General features: G+C 37.2%; 6 protein-coding genes across 6 annotated transcripts; all 6 read left to right on the top strand.

Moving 5' to 3' along the window:
- Positions 1 to 1,061: 1,061 nt before the first annotated feature.
- On the top strand, positions 1,062 to 2,257 carry LOC311503006 (olfactory receptor 1E16-like; the record flags this gene model as incomplete). Its single annotated transcript, XM_084565488.1, has 1 exon — positions 1,062 to 2,257. Exon 1 carries the CDS (start codon positions 1,274 to 1,276, stop codon positions 2,255 to 2,257), a length of 984 nt encoding a protein of 327 aa, XP_084421614.1. The 5' UTR covers positions 1,062 to 1,273.
- Positions 2,258 to 4,821: 2,564 nt separating this feature from the next.
- On the top strand, positions 4,822 to 5,813 carry LOC311502172 (olfactory receptor 8G17-like; the record flags this gene model as incomplete). The annotated part of the gene is made up of 2 exons (XM_084564299.1): positions 4,822 to 4,837; positions 5,311 to 5,813. 2 exons carry the CDS (start codon positions 4,822 to 4,824, stop codon positions 5,811 to 5,813), a joined length of 519 nt encoding a protein of 172 aa, XP_084420425.1.
- A 3,392-nt stretch (positions 5,814 to 9,205) lies between these two features.
- On the top strand, positions 9,206 to 10,525 carry LOC311502934 (olfactory receptor 1E5-like). Its single transcript, XM_084565390.1, has one exon. The coding sequence runs from the start codon at positions 9,526 to 9,528 to the stop codon at positions 10,507 to 10,509; it is 984 nt and encodes a 327-aa protein (XP_084421516.1). The 5' UTR covers positions 9,206 to 9,525; the 3' UTR covers positions 10,510 to 10,525.
- Positions 10,526 to 13,390: 2,865 nt separating this feature from the next.
- LOC311502933 (olfactory receptor 1-like) lies at positions 13,391 to 14,828 on the top strand. Its single transcript, XM_084565389.1, has one exon. It carries the CDS (start codon positions 13,611 to 13,613, stop codon positions 14,592 to 14,594), a length of 984 nt encoding a protein of 327 aa, XP_084421515.1. The 5' UTR covers positions 13,391 to 13,610; the 3' UTR covers positions 14,595 to 14,828.
- Positions 14,829 to 16,301: 1,473 nt separating this feature from the next.
- LOC311502171 (olfactory receptor 1E16-like) lies at positions 16,302 to 21,000 on the top strand (the record flags this gene model as incomplete). Its single annotated transcript, XM_084564298.1, has 3 exons — positions 16,302 to 17,318; positions 20,432 to 20,717; positions 20,992 to 21,000. The coding sequence occupies exons 1-3, from the start codon at positions 16,642 to 16,644 to the stop codon at positions 20,998 to 21,000; spliced, it is 972 nt and encodes a 323-aa protein (XP_084420424.1). The 5' UTR covers positions 16,302 to 16,641.
- A 1,735-nt stretch (positions 21,001 to 22,735) lies between these two features.
- Positions 22,736 to 24,080, top strand: or80a8 (odorant receptor, family 80, subfamily A, member 8). Its single transcript, XM_084565392.1, has one exon. It carries the CDS (start codon positions 22,879 to 22,881, stop codon positions 23,848 to 23,850), a length of 972 nt encoding a protein of 323 aa, XP_084421518.1. The 5' UTR covers positions 22,736 to 22,878; the 3' UTR covers positions 23,851 to 24,080.
- The last annotated feature ends 1,111 nt before the right edge of the window (positions 24,081 to 25,191 follow it).

Below are 25,191 nucleotides of genomic sequence, written 5' to 3'. Positions count from 1 at the left end.
ATTTTATCTTAGATCAGGGGCGATCAAGATAATATTTTATATCTATCAGAACTGGCCCGCAGGTATTTTGTGTGCGTCAAGCAGGTACGTCAATTAGCTCCTCCTCCCAACTTTATTGACAAACTTGACAGAGTCTCATTGTTGCCTTAGCAACCGTTCAGCGTATCGGTATGGCAGCACGGCGCTCTGAAGTTCATACCGTTGACCAATAATACTAAAATATGTTAACAGAGATTCTGACACAAAGACGTAGTAACGATGTACCAGTTAGCAGCGTCACTGTGTCTTTGTAACCAGTTAGCAGACCAGTTGGCAGACAACGGGCTAAATCGGTTAGTCTACTGTTCCACGGTAGCACACACGGCAAACAGAAAACTAACTATAAATGACAACACCACTGCAGCTAAATACCAGTCTGTTAACATACATGCTACATGACGCACTGAAAGTGACTGTTAGCCAAGTAACAGCAGCATGTTTAAAACGGTATTAGCATGCTAACTTAGGACACCACGCACAAAAAAAAGGTCTGTCCGGATGTTCTGTCAAGAACAAATGAGAACAAACAAGTTTTATGAGGGCCGGTCAGAGTCAGCCAAAGGGCCGCATACGGCCCGCGGGCCGTGTCATGCCCAGGTCTGTCTAAGATTATCATTTTCTCTTATATTAGCATAAAGCCTGGAAACAAGGTTTTTCAGTTACATTCATGGTTCTATCCCAAGGTTAAAAAATGCCTAGCAGCGGTTCTTGGTTTATCGATGTGGTGCATCAGGTTTGTTAATTCACATTCCTTTGTCTGTTGTCTTGGTCTATAAGTTTTCTACATCATCACTCCAAGGCTGGAAATTCATGCTTGGAATTTGGTTGAGTTTTGACACCGTGCCAGTATAAAATAATTGATGAATTTTGCTATTCTTTCATAATTTTATCTTAAGTTACATGGTTCAGATTAGAATAAAATAATGTTCATCTTTGGAACAGACTAAAACACTGACTCACACGCAATAAAAATGATACAGTTGCTTCCAAAACAACACTTTACTGGAGAACCCTATGTGTAGAACTATAATAGTTTCATTGGGTTGATTTTTTTAATATGATAGTTATATGATGAATACACTCAAGGGATTAGACTAATGACTAATGAGGTCTGCTAAACACTTAAAGCTCAAAAGAATTGATCCCGGTCTACTCAACAGAATGCAGCGCTGATGTGCAGTTGTGCAGTCGTGCAACACTGCTTGGACTGTAAAGGCTTGGTAAAAATATTACAATGGACTTTTTTAACTCTGCACTTGGAAAAAATATCACTTTTGTGCGTCCTGAATATTTCATAATAACTGGATTTGTTGGGATACCTAATGTCAAGTATTACTATGTCTTTCTGTTTTTTGTCTATATTGTTTCAGTGCTGGGAAATGCAGCTGTCATGGCCCTAATATTCTTGGATCATAATCTGAGAACTCCAAAATATATTGCAGTTTTTAATCTAGCATTTGTGGACCTGTTGGGTAACTCTGTTCTGGTGCCAAAGGTTCTCGACATCTTTCTGTTTAATCACCCCTTCATCCCCTATAACGACTGCTTGACTTTCCTTTTTTCCTCCTACGTTTGTCTTTCAATGCAGTCTCTCAACCTGGTTGCACTCTCCTATGACAGATTGATAGCTATCATCTTCCCACTGCACTATCAAGTGAAGGTGACCCACAGGTTCATGTTGACTTTGATTGCTTCTTTCTGGGCCTTTGTCATTACTGCTACACTCATTGCAGTTGGCCTTCTTACAAGACTCTCCTTCTGTAAATCTGTGGTAATTAACAGCTATTTCTGTGACCATGGCCAGATATATCGGCTTGCGTGCAATGACAAGACACCCAGCTTAGTCTTTGGTCAGGTATCGGTATTTCTCATTCTTTGGGTTCCAATGGTGTTCATCTTCCTGAGTTATTCATATATTGTCTATGCATTATCTAAAGTAGCCACAGTTCATGAAAGAGTGAAGGCCTTTAAAACATGCACAGCTCATCTTTCATTAGTGGCAATCTATTTCATCCCAATAATAATCACTTTTACTATGACTGAAAATATACCTCCAAATGCCAGGATCATAAACCTGTCTCTGACCTCTGTCTTTCCTCCCATGTTAAATCCAATTATTTATGTTCTGCAGACACACGAAATCAAAGTTTCACTGAAGAAAATATTAAAAACCAGGATGCAATCCAAAATTACAGCAAAACAAAAAATAATAATGTGACCAACTTTGAATGTTTTATTTAGGAATGGCTTAGAAATCGTCGATTCTGTGTAGGAGACCTTTATTTTTGTACTGGAGTGTACTGGATATGTGAATTTGAATATTTTGTAATATGAGCAAAGCAAAACTTCCCAAATGTTCTGACAATGTTTGCCAAATGGAAACCCTTCTAATTTTTTGGTGTGTAATTACAGCTTGCTTTGCTGGGTTTTATTTATTTTTATTGTAGTTGTCTGTTAGTCATTAATGGAGTACATTAAAATAAAAAATCATTTGTTGTAATTTGCACAGGGAGTTGTTTTATATTTAGACTGTTAAACTAGAATAGGATGTAATGATATAAAGTGTTTTAGTGGCCTTAGATTTAGATTTAGCATCAAGAATTAAGAGACCTAACAGAAAATGCCCCTCGATAGGATCAGACCGAGACTATATAGTAAAAGTTCTACCTGTGATATAACTTATATGTTCAGGTTAACTCAGAAACGTAATAAATTCTGTTCTCATGTTGACCAACACTGAAATTTTCCCAGCATCATCTGTTATGGTTTAATGGGTCTAAAAGCTGGTAGAAATCTGTCTTATACACCACTCTTATTAATAGTAGTCAGAGACTGCCTGTTAGGTAACTCTGCTCTGGTGCCAAAGGTGGTGACATCTTTCTGTTTAATCACAGCTTTCCTCTGATGACTGCTCAGCCTTTTCTTTGCTCCACCATCCTTACTATGTGAGCTCTAAATTTGGCTGCACTCTCCAATGACAGACTGATAGCTATGCTCTTCCCCCTACACTATCAAGTGAAGCTGACCCACAGGTTCATGCTGACTTTGATTACCTCTTTCTGTGCCTTTGTCATTACTGTTGTACTCAATGCAGTTGACTTTCTTACAATACTCTCCTTCTGTAAATCTGTGGTTATTAAAAACTATACCTGCAGTGACAATACACCCAACTTCCCTAATCGTGTCTTGTTGTATATGTACTGGCTTGATTCCCATCCTATGCTGCAAAGTAGTGTGATAAACTGTTTCCTGCAGGCCTGAGGCAAGGGTTTCATCCTGTCATTTTGATGATTATTTTTAGAGGCCATTTCCCTCTGTGAAATATAAACACCTGTAATATACACAAGGAGATAATTCAAGTAATTTGGCAACAATAGCTTAATAGTAAATCCCTAGTTTGAGATTAGATAAGTTTAGAGGCCCTGGAGCTGTAAAAGTCGCTTGAGTAGGGTCTGATATTGTTTTAGGCAGTGCTCACCAAACCACGTGGAATTAATAAGAATTATTCATTTATTCATTAATTTTCTGTAACCGCTTGTACTTGAGATGGTCGCAGGGGGGAGCCTGTCACAGCTGTAACGTTAGCATGATATTTAGAGCCATTATAGCCGCATTAATGGCAAATATACTAGGTTGCAATACATCTGAAATATCCTTTAAAGGCTCATGAGCACGAAGAGACAACTGAACCATTGTTTTCTATGTGATTACATTTGTTTCATTGTGAAACAAAGGTTGCAACAAAAAACTTTAAGAGAATATGAGAAAGTGTATAAAAAAATGTTGAAAGCCAGTAAATGGAGACTCCAGAATGAAAACATAGTTAAATTGACAATTATCTCTCAATTTTGTAAAACAAACACAGAAACCCTAACCCTACTCAGCCAATAGTAACTGGTTTTACATCCTTAAAAAGCTTAACTAGTTCAATAGATTTCAAAGGAAACCATCTTATGTTGCTCATTACTACTTCTGTTGAACAAGCACTTTTTTGACTATATCACACTTAAAAGCCACATGCTTTTATGTAATGAAATTGGAAGGAACAGTTTCTTGGTTGATAGAAAAATGATAACATTTTATCTTAGATCAGGGGCGATCAAGATAATATTTTATATCTATCAGAACTGGCCCGCAGGTATTTTGTGTGCGTCAAGCAGGTACGTCAATTAGCTCCTCCTCCCAACTTTATTGACAAACTTGTCAGAGTCTCATTGTTGCCTTGGCAACCGTTCAGCGTATTGGTATGGCAGCGCGGCCCTCTGAAATTCATACAGTTGACCAGTAATACTAAAATATGTTAACAGAGATTCTGACACAAAGACTTAGTAACGATGTACCAGTTAGCAGCGTCACTGTGTCTTTGTAACCAGTTAGCAGACCAGTTGGCAGACAACGGGCTAAATCGGTTAGTCTACTGTTCCACGGTAGCACACACGGCAAACAGAAAACTAACTATAAATGACAACACCACTGCAGCTAAATACCAGTCTGTTAACATACATGCTACATGACGCACTGAAAGTGACTGTTAGCCAAGTAACAGCAGCATGTTTAAAACGGTATTAGCATGCTAACTTAGGACACCACGCACAAAAAAAAGGTCTGTCCGGATGTTCTGTCAAGAACAAATGAGAACAAACAAGTTTTATGAGGGCCGGTCAGAGTCAGCCAAAGGGCCGCATACGGCCCGCGGGCCGTGTCATGCCCAGGTCTGTCTAAGATTATCATTTTCTCTTATATTAGCATAAAGCCTGGAAACAAGGTTTTTCAGTTACATTCATGGTTCTATCCCAAGGTTAAAAAATGCCTAGCAGCGGTTCTTGGTTTATCGATGTGGTGCATCAGGTTTGTTAATTCACATTCCTTTGTCTGTTGTCTTGGTCTATAAGTTTTCTACATCATCACTCCAAGGCTGGAAATTCATGCTTGGAATTTGGTTGAGTTTTGACACCGTGCCAGTATAAAATAATTGATGAATTTTGCTATTCTTTCATAATTTTATCTTAAATTACATGGTTCAGATTAGAATAAAATAATGTTCATCTTTGGAACGGACTAAAACACTGACTCAAACGCAATAAAAATGATACAGTTGCTTCCAAAACACTTTACTGGAGAACCCTATGTGTAGAACTATAATAGTTTCATTGGGTTGATTTTTTTAATATGATAGTTATATGATGAATACACTCAAGGGATTAGAAAAACACTAATGAGGTCAGCTAAACACTTAAAGCTCATGAGAAGAGATCTCGGTCTACTCAACAGAATGCAGCACTGACACAGTTGGCCTTCTTACAAGACTCTCCTTCTGTAAATCTGTGGTAATTAACAGCTATTTCTGTGACCATGGTCAGATATATCGGCTTGCGTGCAATGACAATGCACCCAGCATAGTCATTGGTCATATATTGGTATTTCTCATTCTTTGGCTTCCAATGGTATTCATCTTGCTGAGTTATTCATATATTGTCTATGCATTATCTAAAGTAGCCACAGTTCATGAAAGAGTGAAGGCCTTTAAAACCTGCACAGCTCATCTTTCATTAGTGGCAATCTATTTCATCCCAATAGTAATCACTTTTACTATGAGTGCAAATATACCTCCAAATGCCAGGATCATAAACCTGTCTCTGACCTCTGTCTTTCCTCCCATGTTAAACCCAATTATTTATGTTCTGCAGACACACGAAATTAAAGTTTCACTGAAAAAAATATTAAAAACCAGGATGCAATCCAAAATTACAGCAAAACAAAAAATAATAATGTAACCAACTTTGAATGTTTTATTTAGGAATGGCTTCAGTAATTGTCGATTCTGTGTAGGAGACCTTTATTTTTTTCTGAGTGTACTGGATATTTGAATTTGAATATTTTGTAATATGAGCGAAGCAAAACTTTCCAGATGTTCTGACAATGTTTATCCAAAATGAGGATGTTACAATCAAGACCCAAAGTCAGCTTTAGGCCAGGCCAAATGTAAACCATTCTAATGTTTTGGTGTGTAATTACAGCTTGCTTTGCTGGGTTTTATTTTTTTATTTTTTTATTGTAGTTGTCTGTTAGTCATTAATGGAGCACATATTAAAACAAAAATCCTTTGTTGTAATTTGCACAAGGAGTTGTTTTATATTTATACTATTAAACTAGAATAGGATGTAGTGATATTAGGTGTTTTAGTTACCTTATGTTGATAAGATTTAGCATCTTAAGAGACAAAAAGTAAGAGACAGAAAACACCCCTTGATAGGATCAGATCGAGACTATATGGTAAAAATTCTACCTGTGATATATAAAATGTTCAGGTTAAGTCAGAAGCGTAATACATTCTGTTCTCATGTTGACCAACACTGAAAGTTTCACAGCATCATCTGTTATTGTTTTAGGTGCTTAAAAGGGGAACTACTGTTTTTTACAACCTGGACCTTATTTCTGGTATAAAATACTATCCTTTACTCACCCATATAACTTTGGTGTCATTTGGAGTCATTCAGACGATATTTACATCTGCATATATCTAATACAGCCTCTAAATAATTATCATAAGCATTATCTGCCGCGAAACTTGCCAATATTTCACCGATATTTTGTGATGATACACTCGTGCTATTTCCCGTTGAATCTAGAGTTGCTTGTTATCTATTCGCGGACGTGCAGCGGTTTGTTGTTCTTTGGCCAGCTGTTAGTCTCTCCACCTCAGCATCCTCCTTTCAGTGAGCTCCTCATCGCTATACTCTGGCTCAAAACGGTAAGGACGTCCATCATAAACAAAGTCCTCAACCACAACCTCAGAATTGGAAAAATATTCAGCCATGTTGCAAAAAACTGGCTGTAGCAAATTACAGGTAAACAAGCCGCACGGGGTGCACACGGCGCTAAGAGATGACATCATCCAGGTCAGAGGTTACGTCAATCTAAGATAAGTTAAGATAGGACTCTCATTAATAGCAGTCAAATAATAACTTAACGTTTGTGTCATGATGATGATACCAAAAGCTGGCCACTTGCAATCGAACAGCCCAGATCGGATCTTAATACAAGGTCTGAACAGACCCTGTGTTTCACGTTGGAAGCCTGCATGCAGATTTGCTCCACCCCGTGGTCTGAACCAGCATTCTTGGTTTGTTGAGTCTTTCAGTTTTGTCCACCCTCAGGATTTTACAGCAGCGGACCACAGCGTTTTGTTGTTGCTGAGTTTCACATGGTTCAGCTCACAGCAGTGCACAAACCTGACCAGCGCCCTGCGGTACTCCCATCCTCCCAATGATCCAAAAACTACGTTGAGATCAGACCCAACGTAGTACATTCTGATTAATGTGGCATAGCAGCAGGTGACAAGGCGAGTATGGCCATTGTACAGTAATTGTCTTGTCTGGCTTCTCTAATTTTGTTGCCTTCATATCTTGTCCTTGCCATGCGAACTCGCTGCTGCTGCAGAGAAGGAAGCTGCCTCGCTTGTGGATAGGCACAAACCACAAACTCAGACAGGTTTGGTTTGCTTGGCCATCTCCCCACATACTGTACCTTATGTCCATTCAAACCATTCATGGCTGATTTGTGCCTGAAACCTCATCCTCTTTCCCTATTGCTGGTTCTTCACCAGCTGTTTATTATCAACTTGATCTTCAGACCAAGCAATTAAAAAATGTAACAAAGCAAACCACAAAACGTTGACAACTCCTAACAACCGAATGATATAGAAGTAGTTAAACAATGCAGCACACCCCGAAACAAGTAAATATAGAATTATTTAAAATCTACATTTGCTGATATAACCCAAACTAAATAATACATTAAAGCAGCAAATGTTGACATCCTGAGAATGGACAAAAAAATAAATAAGTAAAAATAGTAGCTTTTAATGAATCTAAACTTTAACTAAAAGTTCAGCTTAACTGATTTGTTTTGAATCAGGCACAAAATCATGAACCCAAAAATGAACACTGAATTTTCTGAGAGGACCAGACAACCTCCCCCACTACTATACTGACAGGCTGGGGAATAAAAAAACTCCCTTCTTCACTGCTCTCGTAGTGCGCTTAGTTTGATTTCACATGAATGGAGTCCACATTTAAGAGGCCTTTGGCAAAGACAGCCAGAGGCAGTGAGATGAGGAGAAGGAGAAAAAATGTGGGAGAGAGCAGAAACTGTCCAGTCCCACAGCAGATGGTTATAAAGCCTCGCTGGACATCACGTTATCAATGACAACTGTGGTAGGTTTCCACCAAAAGTACAACTACTCACTCCTGAGTCTCCTGAGTTTTTTTTGTTTTTGTTTTTTTATCTAAGCAGCAGCTTATTAGCTGAATAAAAATCCTTGTATATTATAACCCTAAGAAATCTGAGTCCAGAATTACAAATGAGACGTTTTAAATATTGGCCAAAGTGCTGCATGCTGTGTGGAGTGATGAGCTGCAAAGAAATCTGTCTTTTTTCTCCAACTTCTGCAGGAGCACAGACCATGATCCTACAAGCCTAAATGAAAAAATGGTGACTAAAATTGAAATAAACAAACGTGATTAGAGGGAAAGAGGACAGGGACAACACAGTTCTCCTCTCAATGACAGTTAAGTACCTTACCGTTAATGGAAATTAGCTGCACCGGTTTCTGGTTGTTTACACAACAAGCAAATTTCAGTAGAAGTTTCCTATTTAAACCTTAAACTTCCCACCAGTCCCCGAGAACTGAAGAAGCTACTTGGATGAGTGGTGAAACGTTTTCTCAAAAAACTCTACAAGTCCAGTTGCCTTTTTTATACGCCTTGGCCAGTACAGAAAAAAATAGAGAAAAAAAAATGACCAATACCATAAAGCAGCTTGATTCATAAATTGGTTATTTTAGTCTCATCAAGTAAGGCCAAAAATGACTTCCATGCTTTCTCATAATAATTCAATGCATTCCATCTGCTAAGGCGAATCTGTTCCATCCTAGTAACAAAAACCATTTTGTTGAGCCTCTTCTTAAAGCAAGGGGATGATGGAGACTTCCAGTTAAGTAAAATCAATTTGTTTGGCTGCTTCCATGTCCGTTTTGAGAGCCTGCTTACAGTGGGAAGGGAGGGTCGATGTCCTTTCAGAGGAACCCAAAATAGCCAGGTTACAGTCTGGTTGAATATTTATTTTATATTGCTTAGAGAACCAATTAAATATGTCGCTCCAAAAGATTAGAATAAAATAATGTTCATCTTTGGAACAGACTAAAACAACCACTCAAATACAATAAAAATGATACCAAAAACAGTTACTTCAAAAACAAAACTTTACTGGAGAACCCTATGTGTAGACCTATAGTAGTTTCATTTTTTTAATATGATAGTTATATGATGAATACACTCAAGGGATTAGAAAAACACTAATGAGGTCAGCTAAACACTTAAAGCTCATCTCAGAGATCTCAGTCTACTCAACAGAATGCGCTGACGTACAGTCCTTCACTCTGCGTGAACACTGCTTGGACTGTAAAGGCTTGGTAAAAATATTACAATGGACTTTTTTAATTCTGCACTTGGAAAAAATATCACTTTTGTGCGTCCTGAATATTTCATAATAACTGGATTTGTTGGGATACCTAATGTCAAGTATTACTATGTCTTTCTGTTTTTTGTCTATATTGTTTCAGTGCTGGGAAATGCAGCTGTCATGGCCCTAATATTCTTGGATCATAATCTGAGAACTCCAAAATATATTGCAGTTTTTAATCTAGCATTTGTGGACCTGTTGGGTAACTCTGTTCTGGTGCCAAAGGTCCTCGACATCTTTCTGTTTAATCACCCCTTCATCCCCTACAACGACTGCTTGACTTTCCTTTTTTTCTGCTACACTTGCATTTGTATGCAGTCTCTCAACCTGGTTGCACTCTCCTATGACAGATTGATCGCTATCATCTTCCCACTGCACTATCAAGTGAAGGTGACCCACAGGTTCATGTTGACTTTGATTGCTTCTTTCTGGACCTTTGTCATTACTGTTGTACTTATTGCCGCTGGTCTTCTTACAAGACTCTCCTTCTGTAAATCTGTGGTAATTAACAGCTATTTCTGTGACCATGGTCAGATTTACCGGCTTGCGTGCAATGACAAGACACCCAACTTAGTCTTTGGCCGTTTCTTGATATTTCTCATTCTTTGGGTTCCAATGGTATTCATCTTGCTGAGTTATTCGTATATTGTCTATGCATTATCCAAAGTAGCCACAGTTCATGAAAGAGTGAAGGCCTTTAAAACCTGCACAGCTCATCTTTCATTAGTGGCAATCTATTTCATCCCAATAATAATCACTTTTACTATGAGTGCAAATATACCTCCAAATGCCAGGATCATAAACCTGTCTCTGACCTCTGTCTTTCCTCCTATGTTAAACCCAATTATTTATGTTCTGCAGACACAAGAAATTAAAGTTTCACTGAAAAAAATATTAAAAACCAGGATGCAATCCAAAATTACAGCAAAACAAAAAATAATAATTTGACCAGTTTTGAATGTTTTATTTAGGAATGGCTTCAGAAATCGTCGATTCTGTGTAGGAGACCTTTTTCCAAATGTACTGGATATTTGAATTTGAATATTTTGTATAATGAGCAAAGCAAAACTTCCCAAATGTTCTGACAATGTTTTCCAAATGCAACCCCTTCTAACTTATTGGTGTGTAATTACAGCTTGCTTTGCTGTTTTTATTTATTTATTTTTATTGTAGTTGTCTGTTAGTCATTAATGGAGCACATATTAAAATAAAAAATCCTTTGTTGTAAGTTTCACAAGGAGTTGTTTTATATTTATACTGTTAAACTAGAATAGGATGTAATGATATAAAGTGTTTTAGTTACCTTATATTGATAAGATTTAGCATCAAAAATTAAAAAATTAAGAGACCTAACAGAAAATGCCTTTCGATAGGCACAGACCGAGACTATAAAAAAGTAAAAGTTCTACCTGTGATATAACTTATGTTCAGGTTAACTCAGAAACGTAATAAATTCTGTTCTCATGTTGACCGACATTGAACGTTTCACAGAATCATCTGTTATTGTTTAATGGGTCTAAAAGCTGGTAAAAATCTGTCTAATACACCACTCTTATTAATAGTAGTCAGAGACTGCCTGTTAGTTATCTTTGCTCTGGTGCCAAAGGTGGTGACATCTTTCTGTTTAATCACAGCTTTCCTCTGATGACTGCTCAGCCTTTTCTTTGCTCCACCATCCTTGCTATGTAAGCTCTAAATTTGGCTGCACTCTCCAATGACAGACTGATAGCTATGATCTTCCCCCTACACTATCAAGTGAAGCTGACCCACAGGTTCATGTTGACTTTGATTACCTCTTTCTGTGCCTTTGTCGTTACTGTTGTACTCAATGCAATTGACTCTCCTTCTGTAAATCTGTGGTTATTAACAACTATACCTGCACCCAACTTCCCTAATCGTGTCTTGTTGTATATGTACTGGCTTGATTCCCATCCTATGCTGCAAAGTAATGTGATAAACTGTTTCCTGCAGACCTGAGGCAAGGGTTTCATCCTGTCATTTTGATGATTATTTTTAGAGGCCATCTCCCTCTGTGAAATATAAACACCTGTAATATACCCAAGGAGATAATTTAAGTAATCTGGCAACAGTGGCTTAATAGTAAATCCCTAGTTTGAGATTAGATAAGTTTAGAGGCTCTGGAGCTGTAATAGTCGCTTGAGTATGGTCTGATATTGTTTTAGGCAGTGCTCACCAAACCACGTGGAATTAATAAGAATTATTCATTTATTCATTAATTTTCTGTAACCGCTTGTACTTGAGATGGTCGCAGGGGGGAGCCTGTCACAGCTGTAACGTTAGCATGATATTTAGAGCCATTATAGCCGCATTAATGGCAAATATACTAGGTTGCAATACATCTGAAATATCCTTTAAAGGCTCATGAGCACGAAGAGACAACTGAACCATTGTTTTCTATGTGATTACATTTGTTTCATTGTGAAACAAAGGTTGCAACAAAAAACTTTAAGAGAATATGAGAAAGTGTATAAAAAAATGCTGAAAGCCAGTAAATGGAGACTCCAGAATGAAAACGTAGTTAAATTGACAATTATCTCTCAGTTTTTTAAAACAAACACAGAAACCCTAACCCTACTCAGCCAATAGTAACTGGTTTTACGTCCTTAAAAAGCTTAACTAGTTCAATAGATTTCAAAGGAAACCATCTTATGCTGCTCATTACTACTTCTGTTGAACAAGCACTTTTTTGACTATATCACACTTAAAAGCCACATGTTTTTATGTAATGAAATTGGAAGGAACAGTTTCTTGGTTGATAGAAAAATGATAACATTTTATCTTAGATCAGGGGCGATCAAGATAATATTTTATATCTATCAGAACTGGCCCGCAGGTATTTTGTGTGCGTCAAGCAGGTACGTCAATTAGCTCCTCCTCCCAACTTTATTGACAAACTTGACAGAGTCTCATTGTTGCCTTGGCAACCGTTCAGCGTATTGGTATGGCAGCGCGGCCATCTGAAATTCATACAGTTGACCAGTAATACTAAAATATGTTAACAGAGATTCTGACACAAAGACGTAGTAATGATGTACCAGTTAGCAGCGTCACTGTGTCTTTGTAACCAGTTAGCAGACCAGTTAGCAGACAACGGGCTAAATCGGTTAGCCTACTGTTCCACGGTAGCACACACGGCAAACAGAAAACTAACTAGAAATGACAACACCACTGCAGCTAAATACCAGTCTGTTAACATACATGCTACATGACACACTGAAAGTGACTGTTAGCCAAGTAACAGCAGCATGTTTAAAACGGTATTAGCATACTAACTTAGGACACCACGAACAAACAAAAAGGTCTGTCCGGATGTTCTGTCAAGAACAAATGAGAACAAACAAGTTTTATGTGGGCCGGTCAGAGTCAGCCAAAGGGCTGCATACGGCCCGCAGGCCGTGTCATGCCCAGGTCTGTCTTAGATTATCATTTTCTGTTATATTAGCAAGGTAACAAGGTTTTTCAGTTACATTCATGGTTCTATCCCAAGGTTAAAAAATGCCTAGCAGCGGTTCTTGGTTTATCGATGCGGTGCATCAGGTTTGTTAATTCACATTCCTTTGTCTGTTGTCTTGGTCTACAAGTTTTCTACATCATCACTCCAAGGCTGGAAATTCATGCTTGGAATTTGGTTGAGTTTTGACACCGTGCCAGTATAAAATAATTGATGAATTTTGCTATTCTTTCATAATTTTATCTTAAATTACATGGTTCAGATAAGAATAATATAATGTTCATCTTTGGAACAAACTAAAACTCAAACGCAATAAAAATGATACAGTTGCTTCCAAAACAACACTTTACTGGAGAACCCTATGTGTAGAACTATAATAGTTTCATTGGGTTGATTTTTTTAATATGATAGTTATATGATGAATACACTCAAGGGATTAGAAAAACACTAATGAGGTCAGCTAAACACTTAAAGCTCATGAGAAGAGATCTCGGTCTACTCAACAGAATGCAGCACTGACGTACAGTCCTTCACACTGTGTGAACACTGCTTGGACTGTACAGGTAAAAATATTACAATGGACTTTTTTAACTCTGCACTTGGAAAAAATATCACTTTTGTGCGTCCTGAATATTTCATAATAACTGGATTTGTTGGGATACCTAATGTCAAGTATTACTATGTCTTTCTGTTTTTTGTCTATATTGTTTCAGTGCTGGGAAATGCAGCTGTCATGGCCCTAATATTCTTGGATCATAATCTGAGAACTCCAAAATATATTGCAGTTTTTAATCTAGCATTTGTGGACCTGTTGGGTAACTCTGTTCTGGTGCCAAAGGTTCTCGACATCTTTCTGTTTAATCACCCCTTCATCCCCTACAACGACTGCTTGACTTTCCTTTTTTTCTGCTACACTTGCCTTTGTATGCAGTCTCTCAACCTGGTTGCACTCTCCTATGACAGACTGATCGCTATCATCTTCCCACTGCACTATCAAGTGAAAGTGACCCACAGATTCATGTTGACTTTGATTGCTTCTTTCTGGACCTTTGTCATTACTGCAATACTTATTGCAGCTGGTCTTCTTACAAGACTCTCCTTCTGTAAATCTGTGGTAATTAACAGCTATTTCTGTGACCATGGTCAGATTTACCGGCTTGCGTGCAATGACAAGACACCCAGCTTAGTCTTTGGCCGTTTCTTGATATTTCTCATTCTTTGGCTTCCAATGGTATTCATCTTCCTGAGTTATTCGTATATTGTCTATGCATTATCCAAAGTAGCCACAGTTCATGAAAGAGTGAAGGCCTTTAAAACCTGCACAGCTCATCTTTCATTAGTGGCAATCTATTTCATCCCAATAGTAATCACTTTTACTATGAGTGCAAATATACCTCCAAATGCCAGGATCATAAACCTGTCTCTGACCTCTGTCTTTCCTCCCATGTTAAACCCAATTATTTATGTTCTGCAGACACAAGAAATTAAAGTTTCACTGAAAAAAATATTAAAAACCAGGATGCAATCCAAAATTACAGCAAAGAAAGTAATAATGATGTGAGCAACCTTGAATGTTTTATTTAGGAATGGCTTGAGGAATCATCGATTCTGTGTAGGAGACCTTTGTGTGGGGTAGATATTTAAATTTGAATATATTGTAATATGAGCATAGCAAAACTTGAGAATGAGGTTGTTTTCATTAAGGCTTCAAGTCAGCTTTAGGATAGACCAAATGCAAAACCTTCTGACTTTTTAGTAATTACAGCTTGCTTTACTGTTTTTTTTTTTTTTTTTATTGTAGTTGCCTGTTACTCATTAATAGAGAGCAAAACAAAAAAAATTTTCGTTGTAATTTGCACAAGGAGTTGTTTTATATGTATACTGTTAAACTAGAATAAGATATTCACCACTCTCATTAATAGTAGTCAGATACTGCCTATTAGGTAATGCTGCTCTGGTGACATTAGTATTGTCATTTGTTGTTTGTGTCAAGCTCTTATTCTATGGCTTTCGTTTATAATAATCATTTATTTAAAGACTGAAGGCCTTTAAGACCAGTGCAGCTCATCTTTCATTAGTGTCAGTCTACTTCATCCCAATATAAATCCCTTTTACTAAGAGTGTCAATATACATCCCAAAGCCAGGATCATAAACCTGTCTCAGACCTCGGTTTTTCCTCCCATGTTGAACACAATATGTTTATGTTATGGTGACAAATGGCGATCAAAGTTTCACTGAAAAACTTTTTAGAATTCGAATACACTCTAAAATTACAATAAAAAGTTAACCACAACGTTTTTTCTGTTGTTGGTATTATCACACAATTTGAGATTGAAATGAATAGTAACTGAAACTGTTAACGATGAGTTTGACCTTTATTAAACAACTGAATTATTATCAGATTTAGCACAAATCTTAGGACAAATGTGTGGTTGTATTTTATTTGTGGTGAAGTTGCAGCATTTTTTTTTGACACATATTTAGGTTGTTTTAAAGTATCTGTGTAGAGTACCATCATTTTGTGTGCTGTAAGTGTTGTGTTTGCTTGTCATTGCGAGTATAAAAATACATTTTATTTTCTACCCTGGGTATGTGTCACATTTTTGTAAACCGACATCCATTACATGTGATGACCTGACAGCTGAATTTTACCAAACACCTGATTAGTTTTATTATCTTGTATAGATGTAGTCATTTTCATCACTACCTAATCTAAACATTTAAGGGCACAACAACACGATAATCTAAAATGAATAAACTGATCAGGATGATTTGTAAGAGGCCAGCTCATTATGAATGTTGGAAGCTCTTTCTAGCTTTTGTGCAACTTTTTAGCCCTGACATAGGTGACGTGCCCTTGTTGCTTGTACTTCTTTAGTGATGGTTTGGTTTGTCCCCGACCTTAAGATATTCTGTCATCTATAGGCCACATATGCTTTAAACCACTTTGTAATGTAAATAACATTCATGGTTAAGGGGTGTACATACAAGAAGAAGATATGTATTTCACTCATGTTTCACATTTCTCTGCACCCAGAGTCTTGAGCGTCCACAAGCATCCAAGTGTTTGCTCCAAAATAATGGCCGATGAGTATCACATATACATTGATGGGGCATGTCCAACAAACAGAATGGGGGGTTAATGTTGAGAATTTAATTTTTTAGTAAAAACAAGCGGAGCTACAGATTCGGGTGGCAATTGTCACCATTTTTCACAGTGGTGCAGTTCTTTCAAATTTTCCTTCTGTGCGTTATCTAATACTATAGTCATATCAAACAAAATGCTGATTGAATGGTCTCACACCCAAAGGCAATATTAAATATAAACATGTATTATAGGTTCTACACAGATGTGTAGCATATACAGTGAGGTGGATTTAAGTAAACATGGCAATTAGTGACTGACGGCACATTCAGCAGACACAAGAGAATACCTTATTTGTCGCATATGCAGGGGAGGACTTTATGTCGTAGCTGCTCCTTCTGTCAGAACAGTTAAAGCTTGACAGAGCCCTGTCCCCAGAAAGAGAGACGAGCTCCCTTCCATCTGTACGAGACAAAACATCTCGCAGGACACTTGTTTGCAAAAACTGTGGATAGTTTTACGATGAAGTTATTCAACTCAGCTCTTGGGAGAAATATCACCTTTGTGCATCCTGCGTTTTTTATTATAAGCGGTTTGTCGGGACTCCCAAATATACAACAGTACTATGTCTTTTTATTTTTTGTCTATATTGTTTCAGTGCTGGGAAACACTATTGTGATGGCTGTGATATTCTTGGATCATAATCTGAGAACTCCAAAATATATTGCTGTTTTTAACTTGGCGTTTGTGGACCTGTTGGGTAACTCTGCTCTGGTGCCGAAGGTTCTCGACATCTTTCTGTTTAATCACCCCTTCATCCCCTACAACGACTGCTTGACTTTCCTTTTCTTCTGCTACACGTGCCTTTGTATGCAGTCATTTAACCTGGTTGCACTCTCTTATGACAGATTGGTGGCCATCATCTTCCCACTGCACTATAAAGTGAAGGTGACCCACAAGTTTATGTTTTCTATGGTTGTCTACTTCTGGGTCTTTGCCATAATTGCTGTACTCATTTCAGTTGGCCTTCTTACAAGACTTTCCTTCTGTAAGTCTGTGATTGTTAACAGCTATTTCTGTGACCATGGCCAGATATACCGACTTGCGTGCAATGACCATTTTCCCAGCTATGTCGTTAGCTGCTTGTACCCAATTATTATTTTTTGGCTTCCACTAGTTTTTATCTTGTTAAGTTATCTGTATATTTGCTATACTTTAGCTAAAGTAGCCACAGTTCAAGAAGGACTCAAGGCTTTTAAAACATGCATAGGTCATCTTTCATTAGTGGCAATCTATTTCATTCCACTGTTAATTACATTTACATTAATGGAAAAAATACATCCAAACGCCAGGATCATAAACCTGTCCCTGACCTCTGTGTTTCCTCCCATGTTGAACCCAATTGTGTATGTTCTACAGACACAAGAAATCAAAGAATCAGTGAAAAAGTTATTAAAGATAAAATGGAAATCAAAAGTAACAGTGAAGAATTAACCATCTCTCTTTTCAGAATTCAGAAATGACTACATTGTTATAACCCACTGATGTGAGACTGTCTGTAATAAAGTCTGCATCCAAGAAGTTTTCAAATGTAATGGTAGTAGAAGGTATGTAAGTATCTTAAAAATCTGTTAATGTCTCTTACACTTATACTCACACTTACGTCTTTGTGTCGGCAGTCAAAGTAGAAAGTAGTCTTTGTTCATCTTTCTGATAGGACTTAGAGAATTAAGAAGAATTAAGTTTTTTTCTTCATATTCTTTTAATAAAACCAGCTGAAGATTGTACAGGCTTGTTGTGGAGTGATGCTGTGAGGCTGTACTCGGACAACGCTGATTTGAGCTTAAGTTAAATGTCAGTCCTAACAAGCGCGCAATGTTTTAGATATAGTATAATGTTTACCCTGTTCACAGTCTTATGTTGCTGTTTTAACATGCTTACATATGATAATAATCAGTAAACCTGATAATGGGTATGTCATTACTTTGCATGTATTGTAGCCTGGTAGACAGGCCAACCTTCCTTGCACACTGCTTTTTTGGGAACTGATTATGCTCCCTTAAAGATCTGCCGGACCAGTCAAATCATTTGGGTGGACTTTATGCAGTGATGGACGGAAGAGTAACACATCTGAGCACCATGAAGTTGAAATTGTTTACAACTAGATTGTTTGTAGGACTAGAGTTTTTTTCTCTGTATAGGTTGAAACAAGCCCCACAATGAATTACAAATGGCATGTTACCAGACTCATATTCTGATAATTGGATATAGTTATCCCAGGCTAATGAACCTAAATCATTTGGCCTAATTGTGGCACTAGATATGAAGTCAGGATAACCTAAATTTTTACAGTTCATAAAGCACTTTGCTTTCTAAAGCTTTACTAAGCTCCTAGCATTGCTGTAGTATCATTGTCTTGTTGTTATGGAATTTATATGTACTGTAACAATGTTTTATTACTATAATTTGCCTTTCCAACTCTAGAAAATACAGCTGTATCCATGACCAGAGTGTTGTTTATTGTCACTTCTGTTAATATCTCTAAAATAAATCGGCAGCTTATCAGAACTTGTTGAAACACAAGAGCTAGGATCAAAAATTGTGTTGGTTAGAGTGAGTAAAAGCCTAAGCAAGTTTTACAATGTGAACTCGGCTCATGTGAACATATCACTTTTGTGCGGCCTCCGTATTTCATAATATGTCGTTTTTTTTCGTTAACACGTTATGTTTGACAGCCCAAATTAAAAGTAATAAACGTCAATGTGTAGCTCTATCCATATTTTTCTCCCTGTCAAGTACATTTACACATTTTTTAGTGTTGACCACAGCGATGGACACTTCAGACAGACATTGGAGCCCATATCAAGCTTATTTTGTGAAGCGTGCCTTTAATACAGTCTTTTGTGGCAAGTTGTTGGGCAGCTCAAATTTACCCTGACAAGGGAACAGAGTTATAAAAACAAAGACACATTTTTAGTTTGTGTCTGTGCAGCACAAAAACAGCACAGCCGTGAATACACCTTTTACAAATGAGGTCATGGCTCAGAGTTCAGGGAAAGGAGAAGGTAACTGGTATTAACTCGAGTGGAAACAAGTAAATTTGTCCTGCAGCACAGTAGGAGTTGTTATGAGAGTTGTTACTCTCAACACTAAAACTCCATTAATATGGTGGTGGTCGTCCATAAGAAAGCAGCATTGCAGTTGAGCATTCAAAGTGTAAAATGCCACCCAATGAAGGTAAGTACAAACTTAGCCATACAGTATGTTACACTGGAAGATGGCAGATTGAATGCAGTTTTACTAGCTGATACATGATTAAAAGTAATGCCTAATACATGAGTTCTGCTTTGAGAGTTCAGCTTCACTTGTTTGTTAGAAGAACATACTGTATAGGGACCATATTTAATGTCAGAACAAGAAAAACAAATCTAGATAAATCAGTTTCGTTAGGATCTGTTTATTTGCGTGCCTAGCAACCTTACTAACTGGGCCTCAAGCTGCTGTACAGTTAACACAAGGGAACAGACAGCTTCTATAAATGACAGAGCAGTACTGATTATTTGTCTAGCCACTCTTCACTAAACAGGGCTTGGCGAAGAGGACACACGATATAAGTTGTAAGATTGACAAAACGTCTTCAAATGGAATTTTTCAACTCGGCTCTTGGAAAAAACATTACCTTTGTGCGGCCTCCATATTTCATAATAAGTGGTTTTGTTGGCATACCTAATATTAAGTATTACTTTGTCTTTCTCTTTTTTATTTACATTCTGTCAGTGATCGGAAACGCCACGGTGATTACTGTAATAATATTGGATCATACTTTGAGAAGTCCTAAATATATGGCAGTTTTTAACCTAGCATTGACAGACATGTTAAGTAGCTCGGCTTTGGTGCCAAAAGTTCTTGACGTCTTTCTGTTTAACCATCTCTATATTCCCTATAATGACTGTTTGGCATTCATGTTTTTTTGTTTTACTTTACTTTCAATGCAGTCTCTTAATCTGGTTACACTCGCCTTTGACAGACTGGTAGCTATCCTCTTACCACTGCACTATCATGTGAAGGTGACCCACAGGGTCATGCTGTATTTGATTGCGTTTTTCTGGGTCTTTGTCATTACTGTTACACTCATTGCAGCTGGCCTTCTCACAAGACTTTCCTTCTGTAAGTCTGTGGTTATTAACAGCTATTTCTGTGACCATGGCCCTTTGTATCGGCTTGGCTGCAATGATGTTACCCCCAACCATGCAATCGCTGGTTTGGCACCAATTCTTATTCTTTTGCTACCTCTGACTTTTATCTTGGTAAGTTACTGCTGTATTGCCTATGCCTTGTCAAAAATTTCTACAGGTCGGGAAAGATTGAAGGCTTTTAAAACTTGCACAGGTCATCTTTCATTAGTGGCAATCTATTTCCTCCCTATTGCAATTGTTTATTGCTTTGGGGGCGCAATGCATCCGAATGCCAGGATCATAAACCTGTCCTTGACTACTGTCATCCCTCCCATGTTAAACCCAATCATTTATGTTTTGCAGACTCAAGAAATCAAAGAGTCTTTGAAAAAGTTGTTGAAAATCAAACGACAATCCACAATTGCAACAAAAAATTTGAGCATGTTTGTCTTTTCTATACAATCTCACAAAAAAATGTTAAAATGTGAACAGTAATTTCAAAATGTTGCATCAGAAATATTAACAGAAAAAATGTGAATATTTTCTTTGAATTGCTTTTGTGTGGTTAAAATTTATTAACTGGGTGGCATCTGTGATTATATTTTTTGCCTTTAAAAACTTTACAGTTGAAACCATCCAGCTGTTCTACAAAATACACAATATTCTGTATGTTGTGTTTTTCTCCGACTTTATGCAGGTGTTTTGAAGTGAATGATAATGTGAGCTTATCATATATATTATGTATGTGTACTGTCTGTACTATATATATAGACCTGTCTTTATGCGTAGAAATGTAGGTCTATATCATGCATAATTAACACACAAAACTATATTTTTTCCTCTTCCACATTTTAACAAAATAAGAAGAAGAACCTAACAGACAACAGAACCAATGAAATCTGCTTATATGCTGTTTTATGCTTTTGTGCTGAGTTGATATTAAATAATTACCTAAAGGGAAACCTATTTTCATGAATGCAAATCAATGTGTGATGTCTTCGTTCAAATTTACATGTGATGTTTTATTATTTATTTTATTTTATTGTTTATCTGTAATTTGCTACTGCTGTGGTTCGTCCACAATCTCAGAGTCGGAAAAATATTCAGCCATGTTGCAAAAAAGTAGCAGTAGCAAATTACAGGTGAGCAAGCTGACCGTCACGGGTGCGCGCGGCGCTCAGAAATGACATCATCCAGGTCAGAAGACATCATCCGGGTCTGTAGTTCAATCTACAGACCCCGGATGATGATAACAGGTAACTCCGGACTCAACGAGGAATAGCACTTGCGTACGATAACAAAATATTGGTGAAATGAACGAGTTTCGTGGCAGATAATGCGTTATGTAGAGGCTGTGTTTCGGTGCCCCAGTCACTCCCACTATATGGATATACGCTGATCTAATTATCTCCCGAAGGAATACGAATTACACAAAAGTTCTGTTCTTCTGTTAATATCTCTAAAATAAAAAAATAAAAAAAACACTGAAGTAAATAGGCAGCTTATCAGAACTTGTTGAAACATAAGAGCTCGGATCAAAACCTGTGTTGGTTAGAGTGAGTAAAAGCCTAAACAAGTTTCACAGTGAGTACTCAGCTTGTGTGAACAATATCACTTTTGTGCGCCCTCCGTATTTCTTAATATGTTGTTTCATTAACACGTTATGTTTGACAGCCCAAATTAAAAGTAATAAACGTCAATATGTAGCTCTATCCCTATTTTTCTCACAATCTTTCAAGTACATTTACACATTTTTTAGCGCTGACCACAGCGATGGACACTTCAGACAGACATTGGAGCCCATATCAAGCTTATTTTGTGAAGCGTGCCTTTAATACAGTCTTTTGTAGCAAGTTGTTGGGCAGCTCAAATTTATCCTGACAAGGGAACAGAGTTATAAAAACAAAGACACATTTTTAGTTTGTGTCTGTGCAGCACAAAAACAGCACAGCCGTGAATACACCTTTTACAAATGAGATCATGGCTCAGAGTTCAGGGAAAGGAGAAGGTAACTGGTATTAATTCGAGTGGAAACAAGTAAATTTGTCCTGCAGCACAGTAGGAGTTGTTATGGGAGTTGTTACTCTCAACACTAAAACTCCATTAATATGGTGGTGGTCATCCATAAGAAAGCAGCGTTGCAGTTGAGCATTCAACGTGTAAAATACCACCCAATGAAGGTAAGTACAAACTTAGCCATACAGTATGTTACACTGGAAGATGGCAGATTGAATGCAGTTTTACTTGCTGATACTTGATTAAAAGTAATGCCTAATACATGAGTTCTGCTTTGAGAGTTCAGCTTCACTTGTTTTCTAGAAGAACATACTGTATAGGGACCATATTTAATGTCAGAACAAGAAAAACAAATCTAGATAAATCAGTTTCATTAGGATCTGTTTATTTGCGTGCCTAGCGACCTTACTAACTGGGCCTCAAGCTGCTGTACAGTTAACACAAGGGAACAGACAGCTTCTATAAATGACAGAGCAGTACTGATTATTTGTCTAGCCACTCTTCACTAAACAGGGCTTGGCGAAGAGGACACACGATATAAGTTGTAAGATTGACGAAACGTTTTCAAATGGAATTTTTCAACTCGGCTCTTGGAAAAAACATTACCTTTGTGCGGCCTCCGTATTTCATAATAAGTGGTTTTGTTGGCATACCTAATATTAAGTATTACTTTGTCTTTCTGTTTTTTATTTACATTCTGTCAGTGATCGGAAATGCCACGGTGATTACTGTAATAATATTAGATCATACTTTGAGAAGTCCTAAATATATGGCAGTTTTTAACCTAGCATTGACAGACATGTTAAGTAGCTCAGCTTTGGTGCCAAAAGTTCTTGACATCTTTCTGTTTAACCATCTCTATATTCCCTATAATGACTGTTTGGCATTCATGTTTTTTTGTTTTACTTTACTTTCGATGCAGTCTCTTAATCTGGTTACACTCGCCTTTGACAGACTGGTAGCTATCCTCTTACCACTGCACTATCATGTGAAGGTGACCCACAGGGTCATGCTGTATTTGATTGCGTTTTTCTGGGTCTTTGTCATTACTGTTACACTCATTGCAGCTGGCCTTCTCACAAGACTTTCCTTCTGTAAGTCTGTGGTTATTAACAGCTATTTCTGTGACCATGGCCCTTTGTATCGGCTTGGCTGCAATGATGTTACCCCCAGCCGTGCAGTCGCTGGTTTGGCACCAATTCTTATTCTTTGGCTACCTCTGGCTTTTATCTTGGTAAGTTACTGCTGTATTGCCTATGCCTTGTCAAAAATTTCTACAGGTCAGGAAAGATTGAAGGCTTTTAAAACTTGCACAGGTCATCTTTCGTTAGTGGCAATCTATTTCCTCCCTATTACACTTGTTTATCGCTTTGGGGGCACAATACATCCAAATGCCAGGATCATAAGCCTGTCCTTGACTACTGTCATCCCTCCCATGTTAAACCCAATCATTTATGTTTTCCAGACTCAAGAAATCAAAGAGTCTTTGAAAAAGTTGTTGAAAATCAAACGACAATCCACAATTACAACAAAAAATTAGAGCATGTTTTTCTTTTCTATACAATCTCACAAAAAAATGTTGAATGCAGTTATGTGAACAGTAATTTTAAAATGTTGCATCAGAAACATTAACAAAAATATGAATATTTTCTTTGAATTGCTTTTGTGTGGTTAAAATTTATTAACTGGGTGGCATCTGTGATTATATTTTTTGCCTTTAAAAACTTTACAGTTGAAACTATCCAGCTGTTCTACAAAATACACAATATTCTGTATGTTATGTTTTTCTCTGACTCTGTGCAGGTGTTTTGAAGTGAATGATAATGTGAGCTTATATATATACATAATGTGTGTATATATATATATATATATATATATATGTATATATGTATACTGTCTGTACGATATATATAGAGCTGTCTTTATGCTAGAAATGTAGGACTATATCATGCATAATTAAGACACAAAACTATATTTTTTCCTCTTCCACATTTTAACAAAATAAGAAGAAGAACCTAACAGACAACAGAACCAATGAAATCTTTGTTTTTAAAATGCTTTTGTGCTGAGTTGATATTAAATAATTACCTAAAGGGAAACCTATTTTCATGAATGCAAATCATTGTGTATATACAAAATAAAAATAAAGTAAAATAATAAAACGCCACATTTAGATTTGAATGAAGGCATCTCATTCAAATCTAAATGTGCCGTTTTATTATTTTATTTTATTTTTATTTTATTCACTTTAAGGACAGCATGCGCTTACATTAATCCTTTTAAAGAAAAAGAAAAGATGGGCGCATCAGATTTCGCAGAAGTTAATTTCCATCTGTAGTCCTACAGAAAACATCAAATAGACACCACATAAAAACAAAATGCATACAAGATAACCTTGCGTACACACTCAACCTAGAGCTACACAATGAATACAAGTACCAGCACTCAATACCACACAACATATACATACAGGACAATGCCACATAGTAAAATGTCATACATACATATGCCACACATTCACTTCCGCCTGATGATAAGTATGAGATAAAACAACATGGGTCAGCAATCTACCTGTTGTGAGTATATTTAAATTATGATTAAAATGTTTCATTTAAAAAAGATAAAAATTAAGTTGGACATAAGTGCATTTGTTGTTCTCCCATAAAGTGCCAATGTCCAAAGTGCAATATTCATATAAAATGCTTTAGCAGGTGCAACGAGCGTACCATTTTGAGGGTCTTACATTAGCTTTTAAATACCAATAATGATAAATTAAAGGAAAAGGCAGATTGAGCAAAAGCAGAGCTTCGTTGTGGAACACAGCAGTCCCTTTTCGACACAGATCTAAGAGCCCTCATTCTCAGCTCAGAACAGGGTTGCA

The sequence above is a fragment of the Chelon labrosus genome (assembly GCF_963514085.1).
Source record: "Chelon labrosus genome assembly, chromosome: 17".
Classification (NCBI taxonomy): Eukaryota; Metazoa; Chordata; class Actinopteri; order Mugiliformes; family Mugilidae; genus Chelon; species Chelon labrosus.
This window is presented reverse-complemented; position numbering and strand designations above follow the sequence as displayed.